This window comes from Podarcis vaucheri (genome assembly GCF_965113315.1).
Source record: "Podarcis vaucheri genome assembly, chromosome: 2".
Taxonomy (NCBI): domain Eukaryota; kingdom Metazoa; phylum Chordata; class Lepidosauria; order Squamata; family Lacertidae; genus Podarcis; species Podarcis vaucheri.
Genome location: NC_138760.1, coordinates 84,559,331 through 84,586,363, shown reverse-complemented (window position 1 = coordinate 84,586,363; position 27,033 = coordinate 84,559,331). Strand labels below are relative to the sequence as shown.

The 27,033-nt window shown below is 42.4% G+C and overlaps 1 protein-coding gene across 1 annotated transcript in view; it reads right to left on the bottom strand.

The window, feature by feature from the left end:
* FBLN2 (fibulin 2) overlaps positions 1-27,033 on the bottom strand; it is a 115,379-nt gene that overhangs the window by 72,432 nt on the left and 15,914 nt on the right. The window contains 3 exon segments of the mRNA XM_082211854.1: positions 21,455-22,827; positions 22,829-22,898; positions 22,901-22,936. Of these exon segments, the coding sequence (XP_082067980.1) occupies positions 21,455-22,827; positions 22,829-22,898; positions 22,901-22,936 (1,479 nt within the window).

Below are 27,033 nucleotides of genomic sequence, written 5' to 3'. Positions count from 1 at the left end.
CTTGACAATGAGCTGATCAAAGGCAACTAAGGTGCCCAGAAGAATCAACATAGGCATATTCTCAGTCTATATAGACGCAAGCCAGCATCATACATACTACATCCTCTGCAACAGACCCAATGAGGAAAAGCCATGATTTTGCTTTTCTCAGGATGAGCCAGAGATCACCGAGAATGTCATCATACCACAAAAGCATTCACATGTGAACGACTCAAAGCATATAGGGTAACAGTTGAATATTTCCAAGTCCCCAGAGCTAAATTCATTTGTGGCAACCAAAACTTTTGGAAAAGCTTCCCGCGCACAAAGCCAAACCATTTTCATGTTTTCTTTGCACATTCTGGAAGGGGATGAAGGCAAAGTTGGCATGATTTCTAACATTGGAAATATTCTTAAGGAAATAAATTATTTGAGAAGAATGCCTCTTTTCAGCATTAATAATCTAATGCCCTTTGGCTGAAAAAAACACCCCTTTAAATCTGAGAGTCAGGGCCCCCACCCTTTTTTTGTAAGGAAGCAGAACACCACAGGGATACTGGAGCTTGACAGACCTCCTGGGGTAAGAGACAAGAAAGCCCTTGAAGTGTGAAGATTATTGTTTTTTCTTTCTTTCCAGAGACTCTGCCAGTGTGAACTCTTTCTGCAGTAGCTGCAGAATGACATCAGCAAGCCTTATCTACTCTTTCCACAGCAAAGCTGAATCCCTCACCGTGATAAAACAGGCTTCAGCATGACTTCATGCCTCCTGAGATGTCGATAATCTGGCTTGCAATATGTTTGAGAGCCCCATTCAGAATCCTGTTTTCACAATTTCTTTAAGATGGCGCATGTGTAACCCAAACACATAAAAGGTTGTGTGTCCTGCCATTAACACCTCTTTTATACTTTGAGCACTGGAATCACTTTGTACCTTCTTTTCCTAATGGGACAAGAAATGCTGCTCTTTTTTTTGCGCCTATATTAAAATACAAGGAAAGCTCTGCCTATATTTAGCCAAGGCCTGAATAGCTCAGTTGGTTAGAGCAGGCATCCCCAACCTTCGGCCCTCCAGGTGTTTTGGACTACAATTCCCATCATCCCTGACCACTGGTCCTGTTAGCTAGGGATCATGGGAGTTGTAGGCCAAAACATCTGGAGAGCCGCAGGCTGGGGATGCCTGGGTTAGAGCATGGTGCTGATAATGCCAAGGTTGGAGGTTCAGTCTGACAGCTGCGTATTTCTGCATTGCTAGATGATCCTCAGGGTCCCTTCCAACTCTAGGATTCTAGGATTCTATAATTCTATGAAGTTTTAATCTAGTCCATCCTCTTTCCAACGATGGACCACCAGATGCCTTTGGAAACCCCCTCAGTTGGTGGTCAGAACTCCCCACTGATCTTTGCACCCTTCCAGAAACTTGAATCTGGAGGTTGCAATGACTTATCATGGCTAAAAACCATTAACTCCCTGGCCAATGATATTAGACAAATGCTTTCATTGGATTATTTTTAGTGCCTGCGAAGACTTTTTGTTATTGTTGTTGTTCCAGTAAGGCTACCCAGGCGTGTAATTTTAGTCACATGATTATAGTATGTTTTAAAATTACTTATTTAATATTTGTAATTTCTTTAGTATTTATTTATTTCATAAAATTTATTGTTAAAAAAACCACACCTCAGAGCAGTTTACAGAGTATAAAACAGGAAAGTGACTACCATATAGTCATGCAAAACCTTTGCAGCTGGGTCTCTGCTGTCCTCTTGTAATTTAGAACTCTGCACAGCCAATGACTGCAGCAGACTTCTGTGAGGGTGGGAATTACATGTGAGAGAACAACTGAAAAGGACTTCTGTCACGGGATGTGTGAGAAACGCTCTGTTTTTCAAAGCAAAGTTTGGTTCATTACATTCAGCCCGTGTTCGCACTCTGAAAGAGTGACCACAGGATTAATTTCTTGTCATTGCTTTATGCATCTTCATGTAAATTATTTCTGCCCAGAAGACAGAAATTCCCTTATGGAATTTGCAAAGCCAAGGTAAATAGCTACAGCAACATTTGAGAATAATTATTGTACATTTCTATGAGGTATGTTTTTTAAATAAATTAAGTATAAGGACTTGGAAGGCAGAATTTGATTATTTGATTGTGCTCTGTCTCGGATGTGCATATCTGAAGAAGTACAGTGGTACCTCTAGTTAGGAACTTAATTCGTTCTGGAGGTCCATTCTTAACCTGAAACTGTTCTTAACTAGAGGCGTGCTTTTGCTAATGGGGCCTCTTGCTGCCACTGCGCTGCCGGCACACGATTTCTGTTCTCCTCCTGGGGCAAAGTTCTCAACTCGAGGTAACTCTTCCAGGTTAGCGGAGTTTGTAACCTGAGGCATTTGTAACCTGAGGTGTTTGCAACTCGAGGTACCACTGTAAATGCAACATCAGCAGCAACAGCATGAAATGGATGCTGAGGAGCAGAAGTCGGAGAGCTTCTGGCTAGATGTCACACAGGCAGAAAGATGGGGAGCAGATTGTGATCACCAGAGACAAGGCAAGGGAACCAAGAAGCAAAGAGGTTTCTCTAGCAACAGTTGCAAGACAACTGAAGTATTGCAGCAAGCATTCCAACTATACACTGAGTCCACCATGTGACAAAATGCTTGGCACTTCAGGCCCAGGAACCAAATACAGCTCTCTAGGCATCTCTAGCCAGTCCTCGGGGCTTTACCCTCACTGGCTCTGTGCCACACACCCCTTCAGTTCTTTTGTCAGGATGGAACTAGAATAATGCCTCTTGCTTGCCTAGATTGTAAGATGTACATGGTTTTGCACAGCTGGATATAGCCTCCTGTCAAAGATACGTCAAAGCCATCGCCCTGTGGCCCTTAGAAGGGAATCCACTAGGGAATGCAGCCCTTGGACTCCAGAAGAGTCTCATTCCCTGTTCTAGACAGTTCACACAGCCATTTCCCCACTACTTAAGAGCAGCTAAGTCTCTCTTTCAGCAGGAACACGTGAGCATGTTCATGCGACCCATGCTATGCATTAATATAGCTATTTCCTAAAATGCAGCCATGAGGACTATAAGAGGGTCTGAAGATCTACTACACCTTCTTGTTTCCTGACGTGATCAAGTTTCCCTGCTTGCATTCAGGGAAATGTAACTGTGGGAATTGCTCTGTTGATTGACCTATCCCACCTACATATCTGCTTACAGAATAAATATGTCCTCTCAGAAACTGTTTGCTCTCAGAAACTGTTTGAGCACACCAGGACTTTAAAGCCAGCTTCATAAACCATCTCTTTCTGTCACTCACAGGACACGAAGGAACAAGAGAGAGCGATTTCTCAGTGGTGGTGCTGTGATTTATTTATTTAAATTATTTATATCCCACTTAATCAGCAAACTCCCTCCTGGTTATGATTCTCTTTCTATCCATAGACAGCTGGTAAAGTCTTTTTAATCCCATCTGGTTTTTAATCTGATCTACAGTACTTGCTTTACATTTTTAATCTTGTCATTTGGTAGAAGCTTTAGTTCTGCTCTCTTACTGATGTATTAAATTCTTGTTATTTTACTGTTTCGATGGGTGGGGTATAAATAAGTTGTTGTTGTCTAAATTGCCCTTCCTTTATTTTTTAATATTGCAAGCAACTTTTATCATTGTAATAGACAAAAGGGGACACAAATAATGAACTAAGTAAAGGTAAAGGGACCCCTGACAATTAGGTCCAGTCGTGGCCGACTCTGGGGTTGCGATGCTCATCTTGCTTTATTGGCCGAGGGAGCCGGCGTACAGCTTCCAGGTCATGTGGCCAGCATGAATAAGCCGCTTCTGGTAAACCAGAGCAGCCCATGTAAACGCCATTTACCTTCCTGCCGGAGCGATACCTATTTATCTACTTGCACTTTGACGTGCTTTTGAACTGCTAGGTTGGCAGGAGCAGGGACCGAGCAACGGGAGCTCACCCCGTTGCAGGGATTCGAACCGCCGACCTTCTGATCGGCAAGTCCTAGGCTCTGTGGTTTCACCCACGGCGCCACCCATGGCCCAATAATGAACTAAACTGAGTAACTAAAAACAACAACCCGGTCCTTATAGATGTGGCTTTATTGTGTACTAATAAATTTATTGCACTAAACATACCTTACAGGAAATGTTTGAACTAGCAATAGATTGATACTGTTAGCCTCTACTTGAAGGTATGCTGATGAAATAATGGATCGTATCTCCCTGATTACTGTCCATGATAAATGACTGGATGATGAAGCCTTGATAATGTTGTCTTTAAATGAAAAATGAGCTTGCGAAACTGTTATTATAGACCAAGTACTGACCTGAACTAATCCACACTGATAACAGCATGTTCACTTGTTACTGTAATTGATGGCTTTAGAAACTTGGCAGTCTCCCACATCTTTAATGCCTCATTTTTTAAAAATAAAACTACCATAAATTGCATAAAGGGACTATTTCTAGGCTTCGATTCAGAACCAAGGAAAGAGCAAATGTTGTTATCTGCAGGATCGGGCATTACCTGCCATTCAAGTGATTTCAATGGGAAATCATTCCATATTGGGTACACAGTATCAACATCTTACAATAATATCATCCATGGAGCTTTGATGTTTTTGAAACAGGAGGTGGAAGCCACTAAATATTTGGTCCAAGATGCAGTCTAAATAAGTTGGAAATGACTAAAGAACTGACAAAATCTGAAAGGCTCATTAACCTGGCTAAATTCACAGCAATGTGGTGCCTGAACTCCAGTTGCAAAATTCAGCAATAAAGCTAAGTTTCCAATGAGAGAGTATTTGATAATTCACTCCGGTTGACCAGACAGCCCACCTTACCTGTCACTCAGGATCATGCCAGAGCAAATAAAGATCTCAATTTCGATCCAGCATCTTAACCAAATAATGGGTTTAGACAGAGCTCTGTTTCTTGATGTATCTGATTTGACTGAGAATCTAGAATTATAAGGAGCTTCTCTGATGTCATCATTATGCCTTCTCTTAGACAGCATTTGCTTCTTGTTTCAATATTAAATTTAAGTGGATCAGGGTGCTCATACTCTTAATATGCTATATATTTCAGATTAACAAAGGTTTTCTTCTTCTTCTTCCATTCAAAATTTCCAAAGCTCAATAAAGGTTGCTCTTTTTCTTACAACTTTAGTTCAAGATCTCCCCCAAAACAAGGGACAAATGTGGTGTGTTTCTAAATCAGCCCACTGATTCCACATGTGCTTAGCAAGCAAACAATGCTGGTTCACAGACATGGGAAGAATTAAAAATTACTTGATATGGAGATTGAAGAATGAAACTCAAGGGGCCCCAACGTGGTGCCTTCCAGATGGTGTTGGACTCCAACTCCCATCAGTACAACATCATCCAACAGTCAAGAATGGTGGTAATTGGAGGGCACCACTCTAGTGTAATTAGACAAACTGAGCTTCAAGGAAACACTGCAGGAGCCCCCAACATTTCTATGTATCTCTAATACAATATCGCCTCCCATTTCTCAACCTAAGAAGCATGCTCACCAACTCTGCAACAAACCCAGCTCTCTTAGTCCTTGCCATTCCCAGCATCACATCCCAAGGCTGAGAAACTCAGTTCCCATGGTTTACTCCCATCTGTTTTCTGCCTCTCTTCCAAAATATGACACAGATAAAAGAGGACATGGACTCCTGGCTTTTAGAATCCTTGAGGAAATAAGGTTTTCCTACCTAGGGCTGGCTCTGACATCTAAGGTTAAGAACATAACTGGATCAGACCAGTCCAGTGAGTTCAGCATCTGTTTCCCACAGCATACTGCTGGGAAGTCCACAAGCAGGAAATGAAGGCAACAGCCCTCTCCTGCTGCTGCTCCTTTCCGAGCAAAGACAAATCACTGGTAGCCCTATCCATGGACTGTCCTATCCACCACACACATCAATTCCCTTTTTTGGCATCTGAGATAGTGGGTATTAAGGCTGCCATACGTCTGGAATTTCCCAGACATATCGTAAGCAGTGTCTGGGCAGAAATCACTGAAATGTCCGGGAAAATCTGGACGTATGGCAGCCCATGTCGGCAGTGTTGACAAATCTTGTGATAGCAAATCCCAAAATCTAACCCAGGTGTCTGGGGGTAAAATTCCACACCAGTGCACTTTTTGTTGCAGAATCTGCACAGAGGTAGACTTGCAACAAACTTTCAAGGACATTGTCACCTGCACAGTAGGAAATATTATCTTCAGGGTTCAGCCATTTCCCATTTCCATTTTCTTTCTATACACAAAAAGTGTCTGGGGCACAAAATATCCCCAGCTTAATTTTACAGGTAGGTGTGTTTTGCCAGCCAATGTAATGCATTTGGGACAATTCCCCCCACACCAAATAAAAATGATCCAGTGATGCAATTTAAGTGACCAGAAAGTGTTTTCTGAAGAAATTTATTTGTTTGTTGTTGTATTTACCACTGGAGTATCTGTTCGCCCAGCTAAAATGTTAATATAATGAGATTTAAAGAATGCCACATGGCTTTTTGAGCCAAAAACTGACCCAAGGAAGCCTACTTCTTCTGACACTACATCCTTGTGGTTTTACTACCACATTTTACTACCCCAAGAAACATCCAACTGTAGCTTGGTGGTTGCAATATAGCCACACCTGCTTTTCCAAGCCTGGGGTCCAAGAGCCTAACTCACAGCTGCCACTGCTGCCTACCCAGGCCCCAGTCTGACCACTAATCAGCTGCCTAGTCATGTGGTCACGAGCCACTGGAGCACATGACAACCAGGAAGGGCAGCAGCTGCAACTTCAGTTTGCTCAAGGAATAAATGGTCTCCGGGATAGGGGCCCCACCCTCACTTCCTGGTGGGAGTCATCTTTCATCAATCATCCACTGCCTGGTGAGCTCTGCAGTGCTCTACTGTTCTCCTGTCCACACACACCCTCCCTTCCCTTGTCGCTTGCCTTTGTCTGGCATGCCCAGAAATAAAGACAGCTTGCCACTGGAACTGAAAATGCCACTATGCAATCCTCTGACCTGCCAATGGGCTTGCTGCTGTTTTTGTGTGCCGCTTTTATTTGAAGAGACATATTATTGCAACAAGATCAAATGAGATGAGATGGTGATGTTGCTGGGAAATTAAAGGCTGTCTGCGGTGATTTATTAGCAATTTGGGCCAATGGAGAAGTGGGGAGAGGGTGGAATGTTGCTTGGCATTTTAAAGACTTGGGGGTGGGGAGCAGTGGAATTAATCTTATTGAATTTCTCATCTTTCATCCCCTCTGCACTCTTAGAAAAATAATGTGTGTCATGAGAAATAAACATTTTAAAGGAAGGGGGCTAGAAAGGAGGAAAGATGGCCTAAATATTTTATAGTTTAATATTTTGAGATGTTTTAACTCGGATCTGTTCAAGTGCGTGGATAAGATTATCCATTCCTCAACCTTTAGCCCTAATTTAGACTACAGCCACTGACCTGGGAGTGAGCCCCATTGAACTCAATTGGACTTCTGATTTTATGCTAATGTGATACAAAATTGTGCCCTATAGGTTTGCGCCCATAGGAGCCAACTCCTAGAGGCTGACAGCCCCCCAATAAAATATTTGACACCCCCAAGTTGATGAGCATTGTCATTCAAATGGTGTGCATGCACTGCATCATGTGATCAATTATGTGGGAAGGGCTTACCTGCCCCCCCCATTTCATTCAACTTGGCAACCCTGTTTTTGCCCCTTAGTACTTTAAGTACGTACCTAGCAACAATCTTGGTGCGGCTTGTCTATACATGTGGATGGTGTCTATAGAGGTTTAAATCACCAGTAGGGAATTTCAGACCCAGGGACCTTATATGGCCCTCTTAATCTGGCCCTTGGGACTCTCAACAGACCATAATAACTCTCACACCACATCTGTCACCAACCGGGCCAAAACCCTCTGGGGGGACTTTTGCCTAGCTAGAGCGTGTTTTAAAACTAAGATAATGCCTTTTGCCTGCCTGAATAGAGAGACTGAGATGTTTGTAGAAACCTCTTACATTCACATGGCTGGAATTTAGCCTACTGTGTAGAGGTACAGGCTACATCCATTGCTCTGCAAAACTTTGCCTCTGGCCCTTCCAGCAATGGTCTATGGTCTCAGAAGACTATCTGCAAGCAAACGGGGCCCTAGAGATGAAAAAAATATTCCCTACCACAGACTTAGATTAATGTATGGGACCAGACACAGAGCCAACAGATATGACCCATCCCACCTCATTTTCCTAGATTACAACATGTAAAGTTTAAACTAGGAAACCAGACCCTATTCGAACAAGTCTGCACAATTTTATAAATGACAATGGTTTATTAACATGGCACCCGCACAAAGTCCTGGCCATTGTTAGTACAAAGAGTAACAGTCACTTTTAATGTTGAAGGAGCCTCAAACCATCACTGGCTTCCATTTCAGAAACTCTCTTATTTTGGGATCTTAAGGACTTCAAATTATCACTCTCAAATTAGCTTGCTGCACAAATTAAAGTAATTTACCAAAAAAAAAAAAGTTCCTAAGCATTATACAACTAAATATACCACTTAAAGTCATGCTTGGGGGCAGAAAGTTTCCCTCCAACCTAATTAAGTTTCAAGTTTCAATTTGAAAAAGAAAATAGGAAAAGCTTTAAAACATGGAAATTCTTTGTCATTCCTGTTTGTGGTTTCTGCAGTCACAATGCAAAATACACAGCCAAGTTTGAGCTCTTGAGTCTTTGCCATTTTATATGTAACATAATTCAATAATGAAAGGCTCAAAGCATGCACTCCACAATCAACGATAAAAAAATGCCCTACGAACAATGGTTCCTCAGGAGTTTTTGACAAAGGCAGGAAGGGGTCAACATGCTATAGAGGTTTGCTGTTTGGAATGATAACGTAATGACTTCTATCTCTCCAAAGAGCATTGGCTAAGAGCCATATGTGGCACCGGAGGGGGCGACAACTCATCTTGGAGAAAGCAGACAGTCTGGTGATAGTCAATGAAATACAAAGTCTTTCCCCCACCTGAAAACCTTTGTAAAACCATCAGATACTTTTGGCTTGCCATTTAAGAATCCCTCAAGAGGTAAGAGAGATTGTCTATGGCAAGATCCAGAGCCGATTTTGTTCAGGAGTGAGCATGTGTTACACAGTTCCTGGCCTGAGCTATGTGCACTCAAATCTCATTTGTTCGATGAAACACAACCATGCATTATTGGCTACACAACTGCAGCTGTGGAACTGCATTTCCCAGTGTTTGGGGGAAGAAATAATAACAGTTCAGCTCCCTCCCACTATGGGTTTAAATGCTGAAGGTGTAGTCCTGCTATCGGTTTGGCACAATTCCACAAATTCCTAGGCACAGGATTTCAGCCTTGGTATAGATGTGGTATGGCTTTTATCCACCACATGAATAAGCACTGAATCAATTTTTTTCAAAAACAAAAACATAGCCATGCAGGAGTAAATATTTTACATAATGTCTTCCTGCCAGTATTATGCTTGGTTTTGCTGGAAGAGTTTTTGACAGCGGGTGGTTAATTAAATTAAACATCTCCTTTACTGAGGGATTGTCTATGTTCCATCTCTAAATTGATTGCCATCCACAAACAAAACAAAAGGCACCCAGAAAGGCATTTCCCGCATTCATAGTATATTCTTTTCCCATATAGTCTATCCAAGTCTCATACTGAACATATTTCAGAGTAATGGAAGACGTGTCAGTCGTGCTGTGTGGGTACTCTATACCAGCACAGGGAGTGGGATGGTCAGAGATATGCAAGGACTGCATTTCAACTCTTGCAGACATTTGTGGGAATCAATTTTTATTTTATTTTTCATTTTCACTCTTTCTGATACAGGGGAAATATACTGATGCAATGTGTGGATGAGCTCTATGAACCATGGAACACATTCACACATCCCCAATAAACCATACATACATACACCATGGCTTTCTGTGAATGGACAGCATGCTAGTTAATTCTGGTGATTCAACTCCATCCTTTTGCTCCTGGAGCCAGAAGCAACTAACCACGGACTTTGGCTTACTGCAACATGCAAACCAGTGCTCACACTTTGTTTGGTGATGGGGAAGAGTTTTGCTTTGCACTTTCAAAATGCAGATTGGGATAAACAACAGGCCCTGGTTTGCACACTGAGGTTCTCAATTTGTTGTGTGCAGCTCCAGAAAGGATGGAGTAAAACAGGGGTCATTTGGCAGAGGTTTTGCATGCTGCCAGGGTAGGCCATTTCTTTATGGCTCACCATGATGTGCAACCAGTATTTTCTTCCATTGTAATGAATGCAATTCAAGTAAAATTAGTTGGTTGCTTTTAAGATTGTTCCAAGTACACGCAATCCTAAATTAAAGCAATATAACCAAGCAGAGTAAACAAGTTCTGCTGATCAAAACAAACAAACAAACAAACACCCATTGTCTTGTGGGAAAACATATAGGAAATGATGGGAAAGCTGTAATAAAACTTGAGAACAATTCTTCTAAGCTGTTCTATCTTCTCAACTTTGTTCATGACTTTTTTAGGATGGAGAAAGAGGACATATGGCATGGCAATAACTACCCCTTTTTATTACTCTTGTGACACTTACAAGGTTGGAGCAATACTAATGCACCAAGCAAGGAACGGAATAAAGCCAAAGTCAGTCTTGCCTCCCACTCTTTTGGTTGTAAACGTGCTCAAGTAATTTATGCCTTCTGAGCTGAGTAGCTACTTGTACTTCACTCTGAATGTTCCCAACAAATCCTCATGGAATGTACTAATTAGCATTTTTTCCTTCTGGGAACAGCAGAAAGGCTAATGTATTGCTGGGGTGGAAAGGATGGGTCTGAATATAGGCAAAACAGATGTATTTAAAATGTTTCCACGAGTGATACAGCAACACAGACAAGAATTTGAAGAAAGAAAGAAAGAAAGAAAGAAAGAAAGAAAGAAAGAAAGAAAGAAAGAAAGAAAGAAAGAAGGAAGGAAGGAAGGAAGGAAGGAAGGAAGGAAGGAAGGAAGGAAGGAAGGAAGGAAGGAAGGAAGTTCTCTTAGAAGGTAGAGCAGTAGAAAACAAAGTAATCAAACTGTCAGGATATACGATGGCAGCCCCATGCTCTAAGGAATGCCCTTTCTAGGTAGACATATCTTCCAGGAATGTAACACAGCAAAGCTCACCTACCCAAACACGGCCACCAAGGCATGGAGGTGAAACTGGGCACAGCTTGGAAGAAAAGAGGGAGATGGAAATATTGGGAAGGAGTAGAAATAAGATTAGCTGGAGGAAGCGGATGGAGTGTTTTGTTTTTTCCTTTGTTTTAAAAATTGTAGCATTGATGGGGAGCATTCTTTCTAACCCAGGACTTTGGGGATGGCAGGATCTGGAGTTAAATGTGCCCCTCATGCACACATTGGTTTCCTTTTTACTTTTCCCATAAAAGTCAATGATCTTGTATTTACTGGATGGATCTGTATGGAGAAAGGGAGAGGGCCTGCCAATTACAAGGACCATAACTATAGGAATTCATACCTTCAACAAATCACACATGTTCTCTGCTTACATCTATGGCCATAGCTAAAGAACATTTTGAAGACCTAGAGGTACACCATGTCACAAGGATCTGTAAGCAAAGAATAGTTGATTTAAGCAATCTGCAAGGTTCATGTGAACCTGGCCAAATACCAAGCCAAGAACACTACCAAATGGGGGAAAATATTTTGTTGGCAAATAGGTCAAAATCAACTAGATCCTTGGTACTAAAAAGTCAATCCATTCACCTTCCTGAAGAACAAGACATAGTTTTCCTCATCTAGCATAACTTTCTGTTTCTAGCTGTATGTTCATGTCCTTTTTACACTGAGAACTAGTGAGGCTGACAAAGTTTTGCAATAGTTAGGCTCCTAATATGAATGTTGTTGATTTGCAAAGTTGGCCTTCAGTATAAGGGTGATCAGTTCTGTCCTAAACTCAGTTCCTTTTTACCTAAGCCGTGAAAGAACTCTCCACCTGTCTCCCACATAAAGGACTTTGTGGTGCAGAAAAGAAGGAGCTTTCTCTCTCTTGCTGTCTTTCTTGCACCCTTCCTCATCTTCTCATCCCTGGGGTGAGAAACATCATTAATGAAGAGATGCATGCTCTAGCAAATGTAGCTTTCACATGGTTCTTAAAATACCGGTATGTCAGGCATCCTGCAAAGACCACATTTCCCAGGAAGGTACCACACTGTCCCACTGGCTTTTTTAAAAAAATATCACAGCAGTGGGATAGGGACTGCAACCTTTGCCCCTTAAGCTCAGGTGGGATAGGGAGAGCAGGAGATGTATCAGGAGGAAAATGAAGAAGGGAGCTACAGGAAGCACTGAGCAGCCACCACTGGATGCTACTACCTACAGTTGCAGGGTAAGACAGTCAGGGTGGGCAGGATGGTTGGAGGAAAATGCATTCAAAACTCATGCAAAAGTAAAACAGCTCAGGCATGTTGCAGTGCTTGCCTAACAACCTCCCCCCCCCCCCCGACTGACAACCCTGGGAGACAATACTTATTTTTAGACAGACTTTATAAAGCCACTCTGGGGTGTCTCTTCTCAGCTCCTTAAGTCATGCCACAGGCTCCTGTCATCCTGCTTCCTTTTCTGACTTGCCTGCCTCCCAGAATAAGAGAGATCAGGTGTATTTGTTTTGGAGCAGCCAAATCCTTGAGATGAGGAGGTTTGTATAGGTCACCAGGAAACTTTGCTGTCACGTATAGCTAGCTGTAGGTAAAGGTAAAGGGACCCCTGACCATTAGGTCCGGTCGTGGCCGACTCTGGGGTTGCGGCGTTCATCTCGCTTTATTGGCCGAGGGAGCCGGTGTATAGCTTCCGGGTCATGTGGCGTGACTAAGCTGCTTCTGGCGAACCAGAGCAGCGCATGGAAACGCCGTTTACCTTCCCGCTGGAGCGGTAACTATTTATCTACTTGCACTTTGACATGCTTTTGAACTGCTAGGTTGGCAGGAGCAGGGACCAAGCAACGGGAGCTCACCCCATCATGGGGATTCGAACCGCTGACCTTCTGATCGGCAAGTCCTAGGCTCAGTGGTTTAACCCACAGCGCCACCCTTGTCCATAGCTAGCTATAATCTTGCCCAAATCTACTTTGCATGTGTATTTAAGAGTCTAAATGTATATTTTATGGAAAACAACCTTTGGTACTTTTTTGTCATCTATGGGTTTTGGTGGGGCAGGGATGGTATCTCAATGTTATCTTTGGCTAATGTGTGAGTGTGACATAAAACATGGGTTTTATGTTGAGATCTTGCATTTCCTTTCATCGCTGGTACCTGACCTAAGGGAAGAGTTGTAGCTCAAGGACAGAGCATCCACTTTACAATCAGATGGTCCCTAGTACAATCCCAGCCTGAAACCTTGGAGAACTATTGTCAGTCATACTGTATTGATAATACTGCACTAGATGGACCACTGATTTGACTCAGTAATAGGCAACTCCCAATGCTCCTTTTTCCAAGGGCAATCCTTTAGCTAGGATGTGGCAGGTGGTCACCAGGTTCTTTCGCCCTTCCTTGCTACAAGCATTGGCACTGATTCCATTGGGTGTCATCCACCAATGGCAGCTTCGCCACTGACTTCGCTGGGATGCAGATCATCCCCATTATCTCCAGAACTTCTTGCTTTGATTTGTCTCTATTGTCTCAGATCAGCCCACCTGAACAAACAAAGGGCAATTTGCTTTCACTGCTTTGGGTGATTAGCTTCCTGCATTGCTTGAAAGTTTGCATTGTGATTGCCTTTTCTGAGTGTTACTTCAATCATTATCTCTTAACTTATTCCGTGCCCATCAGTGTTATTCTTTCCAGAGAGATAATACAGTGTGCTTTTACCATACTAAAATACCAAATTAAAAGAAAAATGGAAATTGAGGAAACAAAAAGAGGGAGGGGAAACCCAAGCTACATTATGTTATGGTGTGACACGCTACAGGTTAAAAGCTCACATGATTCAGAAGATGAAAACTGAATACCAAAGTGGAGACATTAAAAAAAACAAAAACTTAAGTAGTAAAGCCAGATGTTTAACCAAAGGCATGAAGGAATCAACCACATCTGAATTATTATTATCATTATTTGCCAGGAAACTTAATAATAAGAACAGAAAGATCAGCATTGCTTCCCACTTTAGGAGAAATATAATCATCTGTTTGAACCTTTGCAAAGTTTCTGCTGTGAAAAGAGTCTCCTCATGCATGCATGCATACTTATACAACTTATCTTTATATATTTATGTAGATTAACTCTTTTGTAAACTTTCAATACATGCATGGATTTTTCAAGCTCTATAAACAAGAATAAAATTACAGAAACAGATAAGTGTGTGCAGAGACCAGTCATGCAACATTTAAAACTCCACCAAGGGCAATCCTAGCCATGTCTACTCAAAAGCAAGTTGTACTCCATTAAATAACCCTTAAAAGTGGTATACTGTATATGCATAAGCAACACAACCTGACGTATACATGATAAATCATACTGGGTTGCACAGAACTGCAGCTAGGGCAAATGGCCGACCCTGATGTCCTCTCATAGAATCAAAAGCAGGAAGGGACCAGCAGGGTCATCTAGTCCAACCCCCAAAATACAAGAGTCTTTTGCCCAATGTGGAGCTCAAATCCATGACCCTCTTAAGAATCTCAGGCTCTACCGACTGAACTATCCCATACTGATACAGCTTATACTCATGATATTAATAAGATTTAACAGAAGTTCAGTTATTAGGTGATTTAAATTTATATTTACATTTATATATCCTACCTTTCCTCCAAGGTGGCAGGCGTCCTTCTCTCTCCCCTGCCCACTCCAACCTCCATTTTATTTTCACAACAACCCTGTGAGATAGTTTAGGCTGAGAGACAGTGGGTGGATCCAGACATGTCAACGAAGCGATTCAGTTAAACGCGTTGTAAGCTCATACAGGAAAATCCGGTAGAGAAAGATGGGACTCCACAGCGCTATCTGGTGTCACAGTGTTGTATCGCATATACAACACATATAAAATGCTTTTTCTTTACCAATACAGCAGAGCCCAGTGACTGGCCCTAGGTCACCCAGTGAACTTCTTGTCTGAGTGGAGCTATGACTCCTGATTTCTCAGAACCTTCTCTGACACTAATGACTACACCACACTGTGCTCTGTGGTTGCTAATACTTTTCCATCGCAAACCTTTGAGCTGAAAAATGTATCCACCCATTAAACGTCTGTGAACCTGAGAAATTTCAAAGCCCCCTGCATGGTTGTATTGTCATCAGAATTATTAAACAGACCACCTTCTTCACTGACTTTGGAAACCATTAATTTAGAAGTGGCTAATCAATTTCACCTTGCTTAAACCAACAGAGAGAAAGAGAGAGCTTAACAACTGCCCTCTTTAAAACAATTATCTCATTGCTTTTTGTCAGTGAGTAACTGTGGGTTTCTGGAAGGCACTGGAAGGCAATTCCAGCATCTGCACTAACTTTCACATTAGATGTGGTCTTAACAATCCCATTCCCCCCCCCCATTCCCAGCTTGTCAATTTTCTTTCAAACTCACCACTCATACTAGCTCAAGGAGTTACCAAGGAAAAAACCCTCAACATGTGTGTTTAATCATGAAACACATATGGATGCACTCATATGAGTCACTATTACCCCCAATTAAAGCGACTATCATTACCAGGCAGTAATTTGGTCCCACTCCCAACAATGACAGAAGACATTCCTAATTATGAGATGCTTTTTTAGATCCTTTGCAGTCTGCTTGTTTTAAAAGTGTGTCAATATCACCTATTTTCAAAGGGAAAATGGAAAACAAATGCCTTGATTCCTGTCATTTGTGCAGCTCTGATCATCGGTCTTTTGCAGCTGCTGCACTAGTTTCATGTCTACCTGAATAAGAAGGGTTACATACGAAGTCTAGCCATAGCTATCCAAGCTCTGCTAGTGGCCCATTTAGACTACGGTATGGGACTGCCCTTGAAGATTGCCCAGAATTTTCAAGATTGCTGCTGTTGATACAATTTTAACTGGAATGGGATGGTGAGAGCATCTCTCACCAGTTTTGCTGGCTGCTGGTTCACTACTAAGCATGGTTTAAAGTGCTGGTGTTCAAATATAAAGTCTTCTCTGGCTAAGGGCCAAACCTGGATCCTGTAGTCCATGGTTTTGAAGAAGTGTTGCCATATTTCAAAAAGCTGAGATTTTTTTTAAAAAACAAAAACAAAAAAACCCACTGAATTCTGAAAATTCCGCCTCTACGCTATTTTCAATGGGCAAATCCCGATATATCTGGGAAATTCTGGACGTATGGCAGCCCTACACTTGTCTCCATACAGTACACTGTTAACGGAGGTCGGCCAAACGTATAGGAATATAGAAAGCTGCCTTGTATCTAGGCCTCAGGTGACACAACTGGTAGCCAGAAGGCTGGTGGTTCGAGCCCACCCAGGGAAGGCTGTGAGGAGGATTCCTTCATTCCAGGGGATTGGACTAGATGACTCTCAGTGTCCCCTCAAACTCTACAGTTCTATGATTCTAAGGCAGACCACCAGTCCATCTAGCGCAATATTATCTATTCCAATCTGTGTCTATACCAGGATTTCAGACAGGGGACATTCCAGGATTTGAACCTGGAACCTTCTGTATGCAAGGTTGATGTTCTACCACCAAACTTTTGTCCTCCTACCTTCATCTACAGAACTTTAAAATGGGGTGATGGTCTTCCACTGTTGTGTTTTCAGCACCCAATATTCTATTTAGCTATCATGGCTGGCAGGACCCATGTAAGTAGAATACAGATGAAGGATAGCTTTATGACTAAGTTTGAGTGTATAGAACTGACAGAAAACATGATAGCTTGATTGGTTAGGTGGGACTTAAGAACTCCCACTTTTTCAGGCACTGGCAACCTCCGCCTTCCTTTTAAAAAAACATATGGTTCAAGTCTATGGTTTTGAAAATTTGCTGGTGCTGTCACAAAACCTATCCAGTCTGTGTCAGCAAAAGTAATATCCACAAAACATCACCAGATACTTTTCAAATGATGCCAAAATTAGTCATCGCGGCTACCTTGGAGCCATGATTGTAATATAATGGAGGAAACTGAAAGAGTTGAATGACTTAGTTCTAGCGCTCAGAGCTATTTCAAGATCCTGTAAATGTGAGAGTGGTAATGGATGTTTTCAGTGCCAGAAAGTGCATCCATTTCTTCCTTATGTACCAATTTATATTTCTCTGTGAACTTTAGATTCACTGAGATTTGCTAACACTTTATACCCAACTACATTTGCTGTTTTCCTTTCGTGCTATCCAGAAAAATAACCATGTGTTTACTTTGGTTAATGCAGTCACTCCAGAACTGCACTACTATGTCTAAGTGGAAAAGCCATGTGTGTATCTTACACCCACTATGAACCTCTATGAGATACCCATCAGGCAGAGGCCTAGTTCACATAAATCCCCCTACTTTTTTGTGGGTCAAGAATAACATGAACCAGGCCCCTTGCACACTTAGGTATACGTGACTGTAGGCAGGCTGCTTCACTTGGGGGGCTGTGTGGCAGCAGGGAGGGCTTTACACTGTTCATCACATGGCAGTGCTGCTTAAGATTGAGTGTATACATACTGTGCGTATGAAAGAAACACCTTTTTAACATGCTGATGACGAAACAGTGCTGTAGAAGAAGTTTTCATGGTAAAGACTAAACAAAACTACCCCCAAAATCAAGTCAGATGCTGACATGCAGTTCTATGCACAGCTGCCCTGTGTGGTGAGCCAGAAGGGTTACAGACCAGAGAGTGTCTCCCTGAGGCAGGAGTAGCCAATTTGGTGCCCTCCAGTTGTCCATGGAGTACAGCTCCCATCATCCTTGACCATGCTGGCTGGGGCTGATGAGAGTTGCAGGCCAACAAAACATCGGAAGGGCACCAGGAAGAAAGCATCTCAAGGTGCTGGAGTAACAGGCTTGCCACTGATTTCTTTGCCGGAAAGAGGCTATAAAGCAGGGGTCAGCAAACCTTTTCAGCAGGGGGCCGGTCCACTGTCCCTCAGACCTTGTGGGGGGCTGGACTATATTGGGGGGGGGAATGAACGAATTCCTATGCCCCCCCCAAATAACCCAGAGATGCATTTTGAATAAAAGGACACATAGAATCATAGAATCAGAGTTGGAAGAGACCACAAGGGCCATCGAGTCCAACCCCCTGCCAAGCAGGAAACACCATCAGAGCACTCCTGACATATGGTTGCCAAGCCTCTGCTTAAAGACCTCCAAAGTAGGAGACTCCACCACACTCGTTGGCAGCAAATTCCACTGTCGAACAGCTCTTACTGTCAGGAAGTTCTTCCTAATGTTTAGGTGGAATCTTCTTTCTTGTAGTTTGGATCCATTGCTCCGTGTCCGCTTCTCTGGAGCAGCAGAAAACAACCTTTCTCCCTCCTCTATGTGACATCCTTTTATATATTTGAACATGGCTATCATATCACCCCTTAACCTCCTCTTCTCCAGGCTAAACATGCCCAGCTCCCTTAGCCGTTCCTCATAAGGCATCGTTTCCAGGCCTTTGACCATTTTGGTTGCCCTCCTCTGGACACGTTCCAGTTTGTCAGTGTCCTTCTTGGAACTGTGGTGCCCAGAACTGGACACAGTACTCCAGGTGAGGTCTGACCAGAGCAGAATACACATTCTACTCATGTAAAAACACACTGATTCCCAGACCGTCCGTGCAGTGGCGTAGCGTGGGTTGTCAGCACCTGGGGCAAGGCAAGTAATTTGCGCCCCCTAACCCGTGGATTTGCGCCCCCTAACCCATGGATTTGCGCCCCCTAACCCTAACCCCCAGATGTTGCGCCCGGTGCGGCCGGCCCCCCCTGCACCCCCCCATGCTACGCCACTGCGTCCGTGGGCCGAATTTCGAAGGCGATTGGGCCACATCCGGCCCCTGGGCTTTAGTTTGCCTACCCATGCTATAGAGACTTCCTGTTTAGGCTGGGGCTTTGTTTAGACAACAGTAGTCTATATTATGCCTGTCTAGTTCTGATTCTCAACTTGTTCTACTGCTCTGAATTCTCATCTCTGATCTTCTGCTTGACTCTTGGTTCCTGACCTCTACTCAGTGGCCAACTATGCCTCAACCCTGATGATTTCCTTCTCCATGTCTCCTCCTGCTTCTCCCCTCCCCTGGAAACATCAAAGTAATGTCTGACATGATGTCATCATGCTATACCCCATCCCCTCATGCTACATTGGATGCTGCTTGCAGGGGTAGGGACACTCCCAGCGTTGTGACATGCCATCATGTCTTTTATAATAGCACAGGTTCTTGACGGGAATGAGAAGTACAGGACAAACAAGGCTGCTGCTTTGGTGGCAATAACATGTTCCAAACTATATCTAGTTCCAACCTTAGTTGGATACAAACCTGAATCTTTACTTTCCTTTACTTGCGTGCGTTGATTTCCAGTAAGTCGTTAAGTGGCAACTTCCCAACTTTAACACCAGCCAGAAATACAGCCCATTTACTGTACAAATGAATGCATTTTATCTTTTTGGCACTAGGCTATTTGACCTAGTTCAGGATATTATTTTACCACAGTTTGGAACATATAAGGTCTCCGTCTGATTAGGGTGGCAATCGTGACTGATTAAGTCAGCATTGGCAACAAAACAAATGAGAAACACAAGCATGGGGACTCTCAGATTGGCAGGAAAGGGAGAGGCAGACGTCCCAATCTTTAGATCATGGATATGGTTTATTTTGGACAAGAGCCATTGTGATCTGATCTCAGTTCTCATCTTATCAGAGTGGGAACAGGAAGGGATCACTTTATGGCTTATTGTTACTGTGAAGAAATGCAACGCAAAGTCAAGCCTCCAAAATAATCAGGGCTTCCTGGACGTTTTTCAGATATTAAATGTGGGTACAAATAAACATGGTAGTGTGCTTATTAAGAAATATGTTAATGCCATGATAAAGGTGACATAAAGTCTGACAGAAAATGAACCTGAACTGTGTCACATATTGGTCACTATTCACATCAGTGGCCTTAGCTTTCACTAATCTAAGGAAAATTAGATTACCGTGGATTACCACTGATAAATTATTTTTGCAGTTCCACAAAGTATTCTATAGCACAGACATATGTATATGCACTTTACTTTATTCAAATGCACTGGGTGGAGGTTACCTACAGCCGTATCAGTAACAGATTGTCATCAGTGCACAGTCATGTAGTAATAAGGCAACCTTTACCTCTTTTCTACTTTGCCACACTTCATATCACTAACAAAAGGAAATACCCACCAGCTCATGGCTAGATGCTACAGATAACAGGGAGTTTTGTGTGTACTATGGTAAGCCACTACGGCAAATGGTCATTTTGACTGACACACTGTAGAGGCTAATCACAAAACATTGTAACCACTTAGAATTGCAACCATTTAGCTAACATTAATTACCGGTAACAAATAGCTCATGAACAGATCTGCATATCTGTCAGATACTCCCTCTACACAGTTCATGAGAAATTGTGTTTTATATTGAGAGGATATCCCATAATGCATAGAAATGTCACAACAGATAGTATGTTCCAAATTCAACAGTATATGGAGATTGACTTAACTTTCTATAAGCAACTTGCTTGCCACTAGGTTTACTAGCAACATTATTTTTAAAAGGCCATCATTTAGCATTTTGACCAGATATTTATAACCAGGTGAATAGTTTCTCAGACTGAACATCTCTATAACAATAGATAGCACTGGCCAGATTCCATACAACAGTATGGCTAACCTATGGCCCTACAGATGTTGGTGGCTCCAACTCCCATCAGTCCCAGTCAGCATAAGCAGTGGTCAAGGGTAGATGGGACTTGTAGTCAAACCTCCAACCTCTGGAGGGCCACATATTAGCAACCTCTATGGTAAGACATAAGCCATGGTTTACTGTACATCATGCTCAGGGACCAAATGTGCCCCACCATGCCTCACTATCCAGCCATCAGGACTCTGCCCAGGCCATACCCCACTCATAGGCCATACTCTGGTGCCACCCTCCTCTGGTGGTTTTACTAGGCTGATGTGTGAACTGGGCCACTGTGAACAATCTATGAAGGAAAGTAGAGTGGATAGGAATACAATAATGAAAGTTCTACAAAAGCGAACAATTATTCATGCTTGTTTTTTTTAAATATATATATAATGCAGACGTTAAACTTCTCACTCTGAGAAATAGTTCTAATAAAACAATAGGCCACAATGGAACAAAGACTTGACCATTGATTGAGGCCACTCACTGAGAATTGAGTCGATAGTTTTGAAGATTAGAGCTATGTTTGACATCATACAAGGCAGGCAAAACCAATATTCTGCTCTATTTCTTTTGAAACATTTAATGTTATGAATACAAAATCTGATTTATCGGTTTTGAATACAAAATCTTACCTTCTGATAACTTGGGGGAAGTCTGAACAGAGTTGGGATCTATGTCCTCTTCAGATGTGTAATGATAAAGAGTCTGAGGCTGTTTTAAGGATATCCTATTGTTGTCTTCTTTCAGTGCAATGGGAGATGGTTGTGTTGGATTGAACTTGACCTTGGGGAACTTAATTTCCTCATTTTTCTCCTGCAAAGAGTTTAGCCCATGCGATTGAGTCATATTGGACTCTTGTAAGACCAACAACCTGTTTTCTTTCTGCTTGTTGTCTTTCTTCATGTTTAGCTTGATTTTGAAGCGGGCATTTTCTTCTTGCTCATTCCTCTCCCTGTTGGCTGGCTTTCTCCTCTCCACATCTGCCATATTTCTGGGCCTCTCAGTTGTAACCGCAGCTTGTTCCTTTCTAACGCTGTTAGCAATGGTTGTTCGATGATGCCTTTGCCGTGCTTTGGGGGTTGATACCGTGCTTGTCGTATAAATCCTTTCCTCACTCTTTTCAGTGGCGCGACTAGTTTCAGGGTACTGCAGAACACGAGCAACTGTGGTTGTGGGTGGCAAAGCTTCTGTCGTTGAAGCAGGGTGAGTTAGTGACGGAGGAGTAACACTGCTGCTTGCAAGGTAATCATAATCCTCACTTTGCTCTTGGCCCATGCTCTCTTGCTCTGTATGAGCCGAATAACTGTAGAACTTCTTAGGTGGCTCTACCTGAGTGGTGTCTCCTTCTGGTGCCTCCTGGTCATAACTATAGGAATCATCATAGTGCCGTTCTGGTTCGGTGTCCCCGGTATCGGATGGGCTATGAGGGTTTAATGTGGATTCATTACAGTCTGGGAGCAGGTAGCACATGAGATCCCCTCCCGAATTGGGGCAGTGGCAAACCTTGCACGGAGGCATGTGGAACGTGTGTCCTGCTGCGTATTTCTGCTCTTCATGGAGGCAGCCGATTCTCCCACACTGAGGGCACCCGTCCGCGGGCAGCACGGCATCGATGCAGTTGGGCGGAAGGTCTGGACAGAGCATAAACTGGCAGCTGATTTTGCCGCCCCCTTTGGGACAGGAGCATTCTGTGCTTCCAAAGTCGACATAGTAAGACTGCCCTTCGGGGACCTTGCCGTTGACAAAACCGACATTCACACAGTCATAGTACTGATAGCCTTCACAGGTGCAGCCATGCTGGAGACAAGAGGCGCAGCACTCGTCCGGCTCAAGCACTTCCTCAATGCAATTTTCCAGCTGCTTACACTCCACACCTGTGCAATCCTTCTGAGCTTTGGAGATGCCAATCCAAATAAGCAGCAAGAGGGCTGTGTTCAGCGAGCATAAATGTAGCACTCGGTGCCTATCCATAATCTTCCAAAACAAGTGCAGCAAAAATCCAGCCTTTTATTGGGTTCGCTCTTTCTCTCTCGTGCGTTTCCCCCCTTTGGAATTTCTGCTCACTCAGCTCCTGGTCAGAAATATTTCCCTGGATTCTGTTTTGCAACTAGAGCCTAGGTTTATGAAAGAGAACTTTGTTAAAGGCTATACTCTGCACATATCCTGTTAGACATTAGAGATAGTTTTAAAATGGGATAAAATTCCAACATCTGGAAAGCTACATATAAAATTAATCATAATATCTCGTCCAAGCGCTATAGACACCCAATTCCAAGATGCATGTTTTTCATTTCTCTGTCTTTTGCCTCCCCTCACTACCCCTTAAAAAAAAAAGAAACAAGAAAGTGGCCTTTTTATCTATTCATAAAATATACACATAGTAAAATAAAAAGCAATATTTTGAAAACATTTGGTATTTATTTATTTATTTTAGAAGCCTTGGTTTTTTTAAAAAAAATTAATAGTTGGCAGACAAATACACAGTTCTTTCTTCTTCAGATTTAACATTCCTATATTTGATCATGGAATGTATTTATGGTGTCTATAATTTTGCTTTTGTATACTGTATTTTACTTTGTGGAAACTGCCTTGTGTGTGAAGGCTTTTGCCCTGGAAGGCTGCCTGTGTGTGTGTGTGTGTGTGTGTGTGTGTGTCAATTTGAAGCAGTTTCTCAAGTTGATACACACACACATTAAATTTCAAATTAAACTTCAGATGGGGGAGGGGTGAACATACTATATTTTGATCCCTTTGGAATCTGAATTTGACAGTCAAAATGGTCTCAGTTTGGCAATTCTGGCGTGGGTCCCTGTCCCTGACCCAAACTAATTTGATGGCAGCAACTCCTCATAGCTGGACCTTCACTAGGCCCTAAATGCTGTGACAGACATGAACCAGAAGGTCCATGGGACACCAGGAGGCACAGAAAATGAAAAGAATCTGGGAATCTGACCAGGCATTTCCCCTTGTTTTCTTGGGCCCCTAACCCCAACTCTGTATGCCCCTCACCAACATAGTCATTGTCACCAATACTGTTATGATGGAAGAAAATATAGGAGAAGTCCCTCAGGCCCATCATTCTTATATTAATTGACAACAACGCCCTTAACAACTTGGGTTCCAGGATACCTTAAGGACTGCTTGATTCCTTAGTTCCCTGTCAGTAGGCCTCCCATGGCACAGACATGCAACTCATATCCACCAGGAACCACACATTCATTATTATGGGTCTAGTGCTGAAGAACACCTTCCTGGCTGAGTTAAGATAGACCACCTCTTAGCTGAACTTCTGGCACTTGGTGGAGACCTTTGTATTTCAAAAGGCACCTCAAGAAAGTTTTTATGGTTTATTTTAACTGATTTTATCTATATTGCATCTTTTGCAACCTTACTGTGCACTGCTTATAGAGTATGGAATTAAGCTACATATTAACTGTTGAAATGAAATCAATAATAATTCTCCCAGTGGCATCACTGAGAGCACAGTGAACTCCAGTCCTAGAAAGGGATGATTGTAGTGTGTGAGGTGGGATGCCACTGCTGCACTGGAGCTCAACAGGAAAGGTATTAAGTAGAGAAATACAGTAGCAAAGATGTGAAAGCATCTGTCATGACCCAGGAATGGTACCATACTTCCCAAACCACAACTGTAATGGGCTCACCCCAAAAACAATGTTTTCCACGGTGAAAACTAATCATTTTTCTTGAGTCTATTCAGAATCTTACTGGGAGATGTTTAGCAACCATACGTTGTGTTTATAAATATATTTGATATTATGAGTTTCTGCACTAATGGGAAAGGAAAGTAACTACAGCCCTAGAAACGAAACAACAGTGTCACAATGTGTTCCCAGAGCAGCTCAAAACAAGGAGAAACAAGGAGACGAGGGTTGTCCATGCGGACTATGAATTCCTAACAAGAGCTCCTGGAGCTCACAACATCTGCAACTCAACTGCAAGAAAAGCCAGCCTCCTTTAGGCGTTACAGTCTCACCATAGACAGCAGAAGCAGGAGTTAACTGCACAACTGCTTCCCCTGATTCGCCATAAATTTTGAACTACTTCTTCAAGAAGTTTGCATTAGTCTTTCTTTCTTTTTTACCTTAAAAATACTGAATTCACCACAGCAGTATTCATCATTTGATGAAATGAGTCCAGGTTGCATTAATCATTTCAAACCCTGCTCCATCTTATTGCCAGAAAGAGCTGTTCTTTTTCAGCAACTTGACCAGCAATACAACATTATGAAATAATGTTTTGGGCACGCAATCCATTTAATAGAATCATAGAATTGTAGAGTTGGAAGGGTCATCTAGCCCAACTCCCTGCAATGCAGGAATCTCAACAAAAGCATCCATGGCAGATGGGCATCCCGCCTCTGCTTTAAAACCTCCAAGAGATGTTATGTGTTGCAAGTCTTGCGACCTGGGTGACCTCTTCTGGACGGGGTTGTGCACCCAATGGAAAGGGCAAGTCTGTAGCTTGTAGGGTGCTCATGGGGTGTTTGGACATGGAGGTGAGTCAGGGTGGGAAGATTAGGAGTTGCCTGTATGCTGCTTATCGCACATAATTCTTCTCTCTGCTATACACACCCCTCTATCTTCTTTAAACCATCCTGCTTCTCCCTACAGATTCCATGCAGCCTCTCCATCCTGGCCTGTGCCCTTCCCCAATCCTATCACACCCCAAAAGCCACCCATCCCTGCACCCTGTTTCCCAAAGTGCCTAGCCAGATCCCTCTGGGGAATTCCAGAAGACACACAGGCAACAAGACATAGAACGTAAGAGCCATGTTGGTTTACAGGGCTAATTCCCCTCCCCCTGCTTCTCTTTCTTTTAATATGTGTTTCTAATCTGTTTTTTATTTTTAATTAGCTGCAGATTTTTTGTATATATTCATTCTTTGGTTTTATTGCTACATTGTTCTCTTGTTAATTACATGTGGATTTTCTTGGTGTCAACCTCATAATTTACAGAAAGGGTGGAGTAGGAATGTACTAAGTAGATCTGGAACTTATTCTAAGGGTTTGACTCAAATAAAACGAAGAAGAAAATAAAAATGGAAACGCCAAAACCTTGTAACAATACGTTGTGATTTTGCTATGAGCCATGTTTTCCACTGTTGTATAGAAAGGCAACAGCTGAAAGTATGCTTGGAATTAAAATACAATGCGTTTGAGAAAGAAAGTAGTCACACTGACCACTTGGGCTGCCTCAACATGTTCATCCAACATCAGTGCAACGTCTGATGCTTCCCCTTTCACTATCAGTTTTTGCTTCTGTTTACCTGAACATGCAAGATATCTTGGGGAAGGTCATTACTCCACTGCAACACTGGAGCTTGAACTGAACAGACTTACAAATTCTTGCAGCATTTCCTGCTTTTCTCATTTTCAACAAAACAGAATAGGAGTAAGTAATTCTGAATCTGATTTGTACAGACTCTTTGGTGCAAGTGCCCATATTCCAATGGCCATCTTATTGAATTATTCAAATGATACTGGTGAACAAAAACTGTTCCATGAAGCCTAAGGGCAAGAGGATTCCCTCTTCATAAACATTTCCTGAGCTGTCTGAATATAGGGTGATTATATGAAACATGTCTTTGGATTTAAATGATGTCAGTTTATGCCATTTTTTGCCCTCAAACAATGCTTGCTATTCCTGCTTAGAATCTTCTGCTGTCTTTGTCAGGAGTCTAATTCTGATCCATATCAAGCAAGCAGTTTATCCTCTACATTATATAGGATAATTACTGCATAATTATTGCAGTTGCCAAGTTGTTCATTCATGTTCTGAAAAGCACTTCAGTTACCTCTGACGGTGTGGTTTGGTAAAAATGCCAAGAATATTCTCGCACTAATTTGTGATGAGCTCACACATTTCCGGATTGTGAGGGTGTGAAAGGAAGCACTTATCTAATGGTAGGAACAGACTTTCTGAAGTTGTAGGTTTTATATATTTTGAACATGATTCCCCTATTACTTCTTTTTGTTCAAAACATGTTTTCATACTGATCTGGCCCACCTCAATTCCCTTTGTGCTTTGAAATTTTGAGGTTGCTTTTTGTACCAAAGTCAAATGAAACTAGCAAGTTTTTGGCAATTCTATGGTGGTAAAAACATAGAATATAATACTTGCGCTATACACTATATGTTTTTCAAATAATTATATGTTGTAGAACACTTTCTATTCTATGTATTTATTGACC